Source organism: Balaenoptera musculus, chromosome X (assembly GCF_009873245.2).
Source record: "Balaenoptera musculus isolate JJ_BM4_2016_0621 chromosome X, mBalMus1.pri.v3, whole genome shotgun sequence".
NCBI lineage: Eukaryota > Metazoa > Chordata > Mammalia > Artiodactyla > Balaenopteridae > Balaenoptera > Balaenoptera musculus.
The window spans coordinates 116,476,483-116,488,809 of record NC_045806.1 but is presented as its reverse complement, the minus strand read 5'-3'; the positions used below and the strand labels follow the sequence as shown (position 1 = coordinate 116,488,809).

Genomic DNA, 12,327 nt, shown 5'->3' with positions numbered 1-12,327 from the left:
AACTCCCTCATTGCACAATGGAGAAATCAAAGCACAAAATGTGGAGTGACTTATCCAAGGCCATATTCACAGCTGTTTAGACTCAATCTTCCCATGTGGATCCAGACCACTGTCCTCACCAGGATACACACACGCTGCCTCCCATGAAAGCTGGGTGACAGCAGACCGTCAAATCTCTGCTGTGTCATATGGCACTTGGACACATTCTTCTGAGTGTCCTGCTGAATGTAGGGTTTGAGAGCTTTCTCTGGGAATGATTCAACAAGAAACACTTTTTGAGAAATTGAAAACTACATTTATTGATACTTATGTTTGAAAGACTAAAGGAAAAAGGGATTAACTAGAGTAACTTGAAAGAAATCAGCAAGTGTGAGGCCTGGCGGAGGGTGAGATGAGGGCAGGAGCAGCAGCAGCTTGGTGGGGTCAAAGGGGTCCAAAACATGATGTTGTCAGTAGTTCCACATGTAATCTCACACGCAGGGTAAATGATTCACATCACCCAAATTCGTGAAAAGCCAAGGTATGAATCAGAACACCAGTTTAATTCACAAAGGGAAATAGTCTAACAGATCGAAGTATTGATGTGATTGATGTGTTGGTTGGTCAGTAACCCTCTAGAAAATACAATATAGAAGGCCTAATTATAATCAAAAAGTGGCTTGGGGAGCATGAACCAGAAAAAGGGAGTTGGTTGGCTCATTGGAATGAGTGCATCCCTCTTCACTGTGGTGGTACACCAGTTGAGGAGGCATGATGCCTATCTTCTCTGGTCTGGGCAACTTCTTCCTTAGCCCTAGACAACACTGGAGACACACCAACAAATTCTTTCTTGAAGACTCTATTAGCTCTAGTTGCAAACTGACTGTTCTGACAGGGGACAAAACACCTGGGTTGATGTCAGCTTTCTTGGTTACAATGACATGCCAGTTTGCCTTCATGGAAGCATGTCTAGTCAAACCTCCATAACAACACAATTAAAGCTCTTAGGAAACTATTCTGATGGGTCATTCCTTCCATTATGTATGTATTTTAATAATGTGACTGTCTGAGAGGAACTTTTCCTCCAAGTTCAGGCACCTTACTTCATCCCTATGTGATGAAAAGCAAGTCCAAGACCAAACTGAGAGCAAGTCTGGGTTTGATAGGTATATATAATTGTGCACAGCAGTAAAACAGTATCATGCTCCCCTTCCCTCCTTTAATGCCTATGTAAGGAAAAGGGGAGAGAGGGAGAGAGAAAGAGCAAAACTGATTTGGGGATTAGGAGTTGGCAAGGACAAAGGATGCAGGAATAAGGGTACCGAAAAAAAAGTAGTGTTTCCCATGAGTTTTAACCTGTCAGCTGCTCCTGTGTTCTTCCTGCATGAGTGTGGTGCTGGCCTTGTGATGGACTAGACCAAATATCCTGGATACGGATCTAATAAATTTTAACGTTTTGATGGGAGAGGTGAGAAATATCTGGCACATGGAATGCTGCTAAGGATGGAGAAGCAGGGAGTCGCCCCAGTGGAGAAACATAATGCCTGATGCGCAGGATGAAGAACTTAACTTCACAGTTCTGTCAAGGGCTGGACCTGGAGGAATGGGCACAATTTCCCACCACAGTATATTTCTCTAGTGATTACATTTTCTAATCTACTTATTCTAGTAAAATATGAATTCTAGCTAGACTTCTTCCGGTAAAGAGAAAAAGCAGTATTCCTAGAATGTATATATTCAAATCTAAAGAGATGGGAAAGTGATTAGTTAGTAAAGGACCTTGTCCATGTTCAATCCCAAATATATCAGCCTTGGAAATACATTTTTCTTTAAGCGAACTTTGTTTTTTCCTTAATCCAGTTGACATACCGGGATACCTTGGTATATATTCCATATTTTCCTTTCACTGCACACTCTTCGCCCCAGCTAATAATTCCAGTTAAGAAACTGGTACCTTCCACTTCGGTAACATGGGGTCCCCCACTGTCTCCTTGGCATGAATCTTTACCTCCCTCATGGAAGCCGGCACAGAACATGTGATTATAGATGGTGAACTTTGTGGATCGAAGGCATGTAGCTCGGTCAACAAGTGGAACTTTCAGGTACTGAAGAATTGAAGCCGATCTCCCTCTGTTGAAGACTCTCCCCCAGCCACTCACATAACCATATCCAAATTTGAGGAAGATGTTCGTGTATTCCCTGTCAGCAATGCAAATAGGGGTTACGTAGCTATTTAGCATTAAGGGTTCATCCAGTTCCAGAAGGGCAATGTCATGGCTGTACTTATTAACAGATGCGTTGTAGCTGTGGTAAGGAATAGCACGGATCACGTTTCGCTTTTGCTCTGTAGGTTCTGTCTCCTCGGTGTTATGCTCACCTATTGAAAAGAAATTTCTTTTTCAGTCACAGTCTTTCCCACAAAGAAACACGTTTTCCAAGTGTCCACCTAGCATCATTGAATTACCTGGCAGTCAAGTGTCAAAGATCTTATATTGTTACGATTTTGGTAAAATGTAATGAGGCCCGATGCATACTTTTCAGACCAAAAAGCCATTCAGGACCATCGGATAGATGGATCTGTTCACCCATGCTGTTACAAGTCTTACATGGTTCACAGGTGATAATGAATCGACTTGTTATGAATTATCCTAGATGTTCCCAATTTCAAAGATTTTGACCCCTTTTTTGAGCACAGATAATACATTCATTTGGTCATTCATTCAATGTTAACTGAGGGCAGGTTGCAGCTTGTGCCAGGTGCAAGGATACAAGAATCAGTGATATGACACGGCTTTTGGGAAGGCTCAGTCTGGTGGGGAAATGGACACATCAGTAGATAATTGTACTGCACTGACATGAAAGGTCCGCCAAAAGAACGATGGGGGGCTTGGAGGATGGAACACATTGGATTTTGAAAAGATGGCCCCTCTACCACTAGTTCAACTTATTTAGCAATGAGCTTACTAGACCTTAGTAAAGTATGATCTAGCAGTCATGTAGAAGATCTACGGATGTTGCAGACGTCTATCATTCTTTATTTACCTGCGACAACAGTAATTTTAACACCAGGTTTGATACAGTGGGCTGCAGTTACAACCCATTTTTCATTAACGATGGAACCTCCACAGAACCCATCAATTCCATCACTCAAAAGGACCTGTGGAAACAAAATTATGAATGTTACTACATAATATAATTGATCCAGAACAAAAAAAAACATGTGTGCTGTTTAGAGGAGTGGGCAAAATGTTGGCTTCTAGGTGCTGGCGGAACTGGAGTGTTTCTGGAAAGTGTCAGCTTTGAAGATGAATTAGTGTTTCTGGAGCACAATCAAAAAAGCCATTTCTGAAACTCTTGAAGAGAATGAGCAGTGATAGCCAGGGGGAGCACTAGATGAGGCAACTCTGAGGCAATGGCTTCTTTTGATGATTCAGGGCCCTTGGATTCCTTTTCCAGGTGCGTCAGGTTCTCTGATAGCACGAATTGCTTCACGGGGATATGGCAGGTACATTCAGAAACGCACTTATTTGACTCCTGGGGATCAATAGTTATTACTGAGTCTTCTGTCCCTGCACGAGGAAATCTCCTTGCTACAGATCATTTGAAAGAGAAAAACTATTGATTTTTCCAGGAGGTCTTTTCAAGCCCTTTCTAAACCAGAATGATGTGAAATGAGACCTATGGCCTCCCTAAGGGCTGTGCTATGGCCATCCAGGCAGTGAAAACAGCGGAACTCGCCCACTCCTTCCGGTCTCCCCCAACTCTATTCTCCTCCCCCAACTGGATCCGTAAGCTGCCTCTGTCCTAAAAGGTCTATTAAGCTATGTTTGATTTGGGGACAAAGCAGACAAAGGTGTTTGGGCGCTGCTTTGAGCCTGGACATTATTAGGTAAGAGGCCAATCCATTCTTTCATCTGTACATTCATTGTATAGCCAGAGTGGTTCATGAATATTTTTACCACCTCAACGTCTAGATCAAGTTGGAGAATTTCACTTCTTGTGTATGCAAGGGCCTTGCTCCATCTGAGAAGTGTGAACACTAGAGGGCGCACTAACATTTGGTAAACCCTTCGTGGGCCCTGACTAGCCCTTGTGAACTGCTGACTTTTTACTAAAGCACACATAGCCCCAGGCATAAACCCATTCATAATAAACTAGGGAAGGGGTGTGGTCACTCCTTTCAAGTGTGAGTCTGAGAAGGTCCTTGGGGGCGTATTCTAGTGAAGATTCTTTTTGTCCTGAATTCAATTCATGGAACACTTGCTAAATCTTAGACACCAAAGCACTAGCCTCCTACCTGAAGACCTATGGGCCTGACTCACTGCAAGCCTCTGACCCTCTTTTCCATACTCAGGTTTCCCTCTCATTCTAGCTGTTGCTTCTTATGTTGAAAAGTAAAAATATAGGGAAACTCACACAATATAATAAACACCAGCGTACCCATCGCCCAGACTTAACAATCTTCTTAATTTTTTTTTGACCCTGTATTGATTGCTTACTATGGATAATCACTGTGCTAAGTGTTTTATGTACTTTGTGGAGTGACAGTAACATATCCATGTATAGATGAGCAAACTGAGGTTTAGATATGCAGTTAGTTAGTTAAGGTTAGTTAGTGGTGAGGCTGGGATGCAAACCCTAGTCAGCCTGGCTTCAGAATCTAGGCTTCTAAGCACCCAGTATTTCTCCAAGTGTGCTTGGTGGGCCGATTGCTGTAGAATCATCTGGGATGCTTGTAAAATGCAGCTGTGGGAGCCCACCCAGACTTAATCAGAATATTTGGTGGCTGGGATGGGAGACAATGAAGATCTCCAGAATATCCTTATGCATAATTAAATTTGAGAAATTCGGTTTCAGAATTCCCAAGGCTTGGTGACCTTTCTGTTTTAAAAGTGCTCACTCCAGGCAGGGCTGGCCACATAATTTGTAGGGCTTGTTGCAAAATGAAAATGCAGGGCCCCTTGTTCAAAAGCCAGGGAAAAGTGTCACAGAAGATACTAAAATACAAACCTTTTTCTTTTCTTCTGTGGTCTCTCACAACCTATCACGGTGTTTTGAATTTACTATTTAAAGTTGTGCTTCCTCGGGTATGGGGGATATTCGCTGGGCGAGCGCAGATCCTCACAGGTGCCCAGGGGCTACAGCCTGAAATCGAGCACTCAAGCACAAACGCAGCCCTCAGCTGCCAGGTCCCCTCTTCCGCCAGCCCTGTGCTGATGCCCTGTGCCCCGGCAGGGGGAAGGGTAAGTCAATCTTTCCCACTGGTCCACTGTAGCAATCAACAGCAAACAGTGACTCCCAAGGGATTTCAACTTCCCTGCCAGGATATGTTCAGGTCCTGGAATGAAGGTGGACAAGAGGTTTGCCCCTGCCATTCACCCTCCAAATGTGCTATGATGCATTTCTGGTCCTGAGATGCCATGTGGCCACGCCCCGTCCCCAAATGGCATAGAGTCTGTGCACCCAGCCTCAACCCTCCCTGCCTGTGCCGGAGGAGGATGACAATGGTAGCTGTTGAGGGTGAGGAGGGGGCATCTGCCAGTGAGCCAGGGGTTGGGGGTGGCAGTGGTCACTGGGCAGCTGTGGAAAGGGGAGACAGAGCTAGCCAAGGCACCAGAGGACAGGGGAGAGGGAGGTCAAGAATCCATCCCTGGGTGGTGCTGAGAGGTCAGAGTGTGGTGACTTGAGGTTCCAGGTCCCCAGCGCACCCATGCTCCATTGTCTCATTGAACTTGAGTTACAAAACACAAATGCAAAGCACTGAACTACAAATGCGGGAACCTTTTGAAGACAGAGCCCTGTGCAAGTGCACTGGTCACCAGCTCATGAAGCTGGCCCAGACCTCAGGTGAGTTTCATCACCAAGCAAATTTGCGTAACACTGTTCTTTACTGGGCCTAATGATTACAACTGAATACATTTGCTCAAGTAACTGGAGTTAAGCATTCACATGCAATGATATAATGGTGCTTCTCCTCGATATGAGAGGTGAATTGGACATCTCTGAGCTTAATGGGCTAGTTAGGCCAGAGTGAATGATAGCCACAGCCCCTGGGCACAGAGACTAATCTGATGTAGCTAGTCTGACTCCTGCCAAAGACTTGCTGCCCGGAGCTTCTACGCTGTTCTGGTGGATGGCTGAGAAATACAGTTGTGTTCTCCTAAGCCCGAAGAGTGTTTTTTTGCCCATTCCTGATTGGTATTAGAAATTTTAGCAAACATCTTTGCCAAGAAAAAGCCATAAAATACATTTGCATTTAAAGATATTACAAGCGACTTGGTTTTGGAATGTTTGCTTGGCTACCTCAGGATCACAGCTATCTAAATATTAGCTGTTTGGGTATGAGCTGTCTGCTTGGCCAAGGACAAGTTCTTGTATGACATCACTTTGGAGAATGTTGGGAAAAATGGGAAAGCATATGTTCTGAGCAAGGATGTCGGAGTTCTGATCTGTCAAACATTTTCATGTTTGTCACATCCTAACAGGAGCCTGTTTTCTCTTTCAGACACCCACACACATCTGCAAAACACACATTCACATATCTGTTTTGATGTTCTTCACTGACAATGCCAGCCTAGAGTAATAGCTGCTGCCCTGTTCCCATCCTAACCTTTTAACTCAAACTTGGCCTTTCCCTGTGATTTCAGTAAACCCTCACTCTCCCTTCCTAGCCACCTCCAGCTTTACAATAACGTTTTTTCTTTGCACACTTGTTTTCTTTCATATGAAGAGCAAAACCATTTCTACATTATGCACAGCTTATTATGCCCACAGGTGTGATTCGCCCAGCCCTTGGCCCTATTTCATTTTTCTGGGCACAGAGGGGATGCTCACTTTTGGCTTTTAATGGTTAACTAGACTCGTCATTGAAAGAGACTTCATCAAACCATCCTAGAGAATAATTGTCTAAATGTTCTGTTCAAAATAGTTTTGTGAGGCCAGATGAGATTACATATGTTATGTTTTCATTTCTGCTAATTGGAGCTGTATCATCTGAGCTAGGAAAAATAGAGGATTACCTTTCCAAGTGAAGATATATCTATAGTCTTAGGACCTTCCTGTAACATCTTCCTCCCAATCCCCCCCGCCGCCCCCCCCCCGCAAAAAAAGAGGAAGTTCTGGTTTGTACAGATGGTAACTGCATGTTGTCTGCCATGGGGGTGTATCCTAATCAAATGGAAAGGATTGGGTCTGTGTAGGTAGCTGTATAGGTCAAGTGCTCAGGTACCTTTAAGGACAGCTTCAGGCCAAAGCTGAGGAAAGCCAAGACTGGGGAAAATGCTAAGACATTTTAAAGATTGTTTAGGCCAAGAATAGAATAAGGAATAGACAGACTGCCTCTCAAGACATATTTTGTTGGTTAAAATGGTTAGATACAGGCAATTGCATATGATACAGCCTAATATAAAAGATTAAGAAAAGCTTAACTACTTGGTTTCCATTGTATTCCGTTTTTATCAATCTCATAGAATGATCTTCAAATTATTAAATGTTCAATAATTTTGGCTAATACAGAACCTGAGGCCCATGATAAAACAAAAGAGAAAGATCTGGTACTTCACACACAGGGCCGGTCGGATCCTAACTCAAAGCAGAAGAGGAGGACAGAGCTCTTGGGGGCAGGCTTGCGCATGCTCAGGATTGTGGGCTGGCAGGGTCAAGTGCATGGGACCAAAACCCAATTAAAGCTTTAGAAAGCCGAAACACAGTGCTACTTCCTCAAATCTCTCACTATTAAGTTGTTGATGAAGGTGGTCTCATGGTACAGGTGTTTCGATTTCCCAACTCTAATGTTCACATTTTTCATTGTTTCCCTTTGTAGCTGTATGAAATTCGAGTTCTGTTTTAGTTTCCCACTCCGCTAAGGATATACCGACTCTAGGAAATAGCCTTTCTGTTCCTATATAAGAGTTAACCCTCTAGCTTCCTCTCTCCGCTCCTAAGTGGCCCTGCAGAGTCCCTGCTTCCCGTCCCCAGAGTTCTCCAGAGGCTCTGAGCCCAGCGCTGGGCATCTGGAGGGAATATGAAGGAAACTGGCCTCACACCTCCCTCCGCTCCTTTCTTGGGTGTTCTGTCACGATGATGTGGGGTCAGAGGTCAGAGGTCAGGCAAGCCTGCCTTCACCTTTGGCCTTGGGGGTCGGGGGTCAAGGCGGCCGGAAGTGCAGGGGCTTCTGGGAAGCGTCTGTGGCTGACGCGGCGCGGCTGTGGCTGCGGCTGCGTCGGCGGCGGCAGCGGCAGCGGCAGCGGCTTTTCCTCTAGCCGGGAAGCGGAGACGAAAGCCCTAGAATAAGGTAAGAAATGCACGCGGCCGCGGACAAGCTGCGCGGAAGGTGAAGCTCGCTCCTTAGGGTCTCAGAGCTGGACGGGGTGGCTGCGGTCCCTAGCCTGTCCTGTCTCGTCTCCCACCAGGGGGGCCCGAGCCCTCGATGCTCTCCGGGATGGGGTTGTCCCGCCGCTGCTGTCCCAGTGACAGAGCAGCTTGAGTCAACAGTTCCACGAACATCTGTTCAACCAAATCTCCTCCCGGAGCTGCCCAGCCCACGTGGCCGACCCAAGTGGTTGGAAAGGGCTTTCTTAACCGGGGCCAGGATCGACCTGCCTGCCTGGAACTTTCACCTGTAAGTCTACAAAGGAAAAGTCGTCGTCCCCTTTCTCTTGTGGCGCTTTAGCTCTCGCAAACAGCTCACCTAAACCTTTTCTTTAACAGACTAGACATTTCCAGTTCGTTCAAACTGTTTGTTACTCCAGAGGAAAGTGAACTCCGTATGTGCTGCTTTGTGGGATTGCTTCACCCACGTGGTCGCGTTATTTCCCATCCTCTTTTATTGACGCATCAGCATTTTGAATCACTTTTTTCTAGGTGACATTGCTAAACAGTATTTCCTATGTCAGAGCCACAGATCTAGTTTGGCCATTGAAACCCCAGCTGTTGCTAGCTTTCTCTTGCTGCCTGGGCTGCAGCAGGTGTGTTGCATTCTTGTCTGCAATCAGATCAAGCATTTCCACCTTGCAGATTAACGGTGATATGGTCGAGCTGGCTCATCCACAAATGGGGAGAGATTCTGGTTGGTTTTATTTCTTATTTTGTCTAAAAGTGACTTTTGCACACTCAGTTTGTCTCCTATTTTTGAAACCCAGTAACCTTTTGTGAGAAACTGGGTGGACGTGGGTGTGGAGAGACGGTTCTCTGGTGAGGAAGGAATCAGTGTGAAAGTATGGCAGGGTCTTTCTCAAGTATCCTAGAAAGTGGCAAAGCTCTTCACTTTTGGAAAAAACTAAAACCTAGCGCTTGGTACCTCTACAGTCAGTAATCTTACTTCATATGGATGAAATGGCGAGTGAACGTGTATGTGCACAGGTGTGGATGAGTGATCTTGAACATTCCTAATGATCTTAGCTGGGCTCCATAGGAAGGAGACAACAGGTACACTAAGTGTGCAGCGAGGAGGACGTGAAAAGATTTGAAATGATGGGTATCAAATCTAGCCCTTGGCTGTTAACTCAGAAATGTGCACAGGTGATTTTCATGTGGGTTGTCTGCAGATAACACCTGGAGAAATGTGGGACTAGGTACCACGAGTCTACTGTTCGGTGTTTTGGAGCCTAGCTTCTATAACAAGTTTGTTTCCTTTGGACCAGTGCGTTTCAAATTGTAGAGTGCGTCAGAATCACCTGAAGGGCTTGTTAGTGCACAGATTGCTGGCCTCACCCTCAGAGATGCTGATTCAGTAGGTCTGAGGCATGAAAATTTACATTCCTCACAAGTTCCCAGGTGAATCTGATGCTACCACACTTTGAGAACTACAGCCTTTGACCAAGCCCCTGTCTCATATCCCCTGGTTCCAGTATCCCAGTTCTTGCCTTAATCCTTCCTGAGTCCTTTTAAAAATGCAGATGCCTTCGAAATAATTCAGTTTCTCTGGACCTAGAGACTTTTTGACTCTCACCGGTTCTCCCAGGGGCTGAAGCTGAAGTAATATGCAGAACCCCAGCACCGGTGACCTCGCTTCCAGACCTCCCTGTTGCTTGTCTGAAATCCTGCTGTGCTATTTCCTTGATGCCAACCTCTCCTTGACCTTGTGTGGTAGCTGTCCCTGGACTTCTCTCTCACCGGCTCCTCACCTGTCAGAGCTTTCTCATCCGGCTTAGTGTTGAAACACTTGCCTAAATACTTCCCTCATCCCAATAAGTCTGTCTGATGTCCTAGCCTCAGCCTCCCACCTGGCCTGGCCCTTGCCCACTGGGCTCCGGTTTTGACACACCATAAATATAGAGTACCTGCCAAGGGAATTGACCTCTTATGGCGTCTTCTCCACCAACAATGCGAGTGACGTCATTGGATGATTGGTTGCTTTGAGTGATGTTATCCAAAATTATTTCAGCTTCAGTAGAATTTTCATAGTCCATATTGGAAAAAATAGTCTCAGCACGGGTGAACTTCATACGAGTGTTTGAGACAGAAACTCTTCCACAGGGAAATGGCACTAGACAAATGGAAAAAAAAAATTACTGTTCTGGTATTTCTCATTGGCAAGCAGAACTTGTATTACAAAAATGGAAAATGAGGCCCATCCTTGTCACTTCTGAGAAGTAGGCCCGTCGATATTTTTAAAAAAATCAAATCAGTGAATATAGTCTAAAACTAAAAGGTTAATTGAATTATTTTCATGGAAAGTTTTCAGACCCTTCATGAAAAGGACATTTGGCTCAGGAATCCATCATCTTTATGGAAATAGAAGAGGTGTTCCAGAATTGAATTTTGTAAGACTTTTATAAAGTCTAATGACTTTCTGTTTAGTTTCTTTGCTAAAAAGTCTTACTCTCAAGTACTGTCTCTGAATGGAAATCTGGTGCCATGTAACTTTGATTTTAGAATTAGGTAAATGGGATGTCTGCTGCTTATTGTTAACAGGATTTCTTTCTTTCTTTCTTTTTTTTGGCCGCACCACGCGGCTTATGGGATTTTAGTTCCCCGACCAGGGATCGAACCCGGGCCCTCAGCAGTAAGAGTGCAGAGTCCTAACTGCTGGACCACCAGGGAATTCCCAGGGTTTCTTTTGTAGACCAGAATGCCTTCTAGATTCCAAGGTGGACTTTAGGTATCCATTGGGGAGAGATCATTGTGATTTAATTACCTACCTGGCTGTTGAGTATTAACCAAATAAGTTATTGATATGATTATTACAGCCACATCTACCTGGGCACTGGCCACCTTTTACCTTGGGTTGGTTTATTTCCTAAAGAAAAGAAATCATCTACTGAAACACTGGGGACAACCAGAATGGAAATTTGTAGTCCAGCAAAGTCACCTCACATTTCATTTCTCACTTTCCTTCTATCCACATTCCTTATAACAGACATTTCTATAGCAACCAGCTGCGGCAGGGTATCATGAAGACAGCATGTGGTTGGGAAAACAAGAAATTAGTTCAAAATACTTATGTATAAATATAAATCATCAACAATAGCTAGAGAAAAGGGGCCATTACTATTGAAAGGCAGAAAAGCTTATTTTAGGTTTGGCCTATTTATTCTGCTAAAGCTAAGGCTATATTCAAATATAACACTTAATAGTTGGAGGTGGTTCTCCATTTTTTTTTCCTCGCTTATAACAGAGAAGGGCTTATAAGGGTTTAGCTACTATGCTATCTGTCTACACTGGAAGTTAGGTTTCGAAGGTTAAAACAGATATACGCACACACTTCTCCCTAGGTAGGCTAATTTGAAGCAGTGCATGTCAAGAACCAGGTAGAGGGACAGGAGGCAGGCAGGTCTCTGAAGCATTAGAGACTCTTCATTTTAGTGCAGCATGTATACTCTTGGCTTCTGATGCTGCCTTTAATTTCCTCTGCCGGGTGCATTGCTGAGATAGGTATCGAACCCAGTTACAGAGGAATGGTGCGTGATTTAATGTACCAATTTAATAAGATATCAGGCTTTGGAAATGCAAAAGAAATTATATCTAGTTTGCTTCAAAAAGACCCCTCATTTATCAAATGTAATTGATCCCGCAGAACCTGCTTTTTTCAAAATCCAAGTTTCTACTGCCTTCTTTTTCAGAGAAGAGCAGTATGAGTTTGGAGTGGAGATGCTCTGAACACACCAGTCAGCTGTCAACATGGTGGCATGGTTGACATGAGTGGGAAACATTGCTTTGTCCACTGCTGTATAGATTGACTGTGCTGATCAGCCTGACACAACTTAAAACAGATGGTTGTCAGAACTATTCTGATGCCAAGCGTGTAAACTCAGCTGGGACCCAAGGATAGGAAATAACTTTCTTGGAGTAAGCCAGCCACACCCGGACAGATCATGCTTAAAATTCACTGTCCTTGTACTAGAAGCC

The 12,327-nt window shown here is 44.5% G+C and overlaps 1 protein-coding gene and 1 non-coding gene across 2 annotated transcripts in view; both read right to left on the bottom strand.

The window, feature by feature from the left end:
- Positions 1-272: 272 nt before the first annotated feature.
- The window catches only part of F9 (coagulation factor IX), a 28,875-nt gene continuing 16,820 nt past the window's right edge, over positions 273-12,327 (bottom strand). The window contains exons 6-8 of the mRNA XM_036840852.1: positions 10,260-10,465; positions 3,022-3,136; positions 273-2,356 (exon numbers count right to left, since the gene is read on the bottom strand). Of these exons, the coding sequence (XP_036696747.1) occupies positions 1,809-2,356; positions 3,022-3,136; positions 10,260-10,465 (869 nt within the window). The 3' untranslated portion in view covers positions 273-1,808. The remainder of the gene's footprint in view (positions 2,357-3,021; positions 3,137-10,259; positions 10,466-12,327) is intronic.
- TRNAK-CUU lies at positions 10,950-11,022 on the bottom strand. The gene has a single exon. It is a non-coding gene; the product is annotated as a tRNA-Lys (tRNA).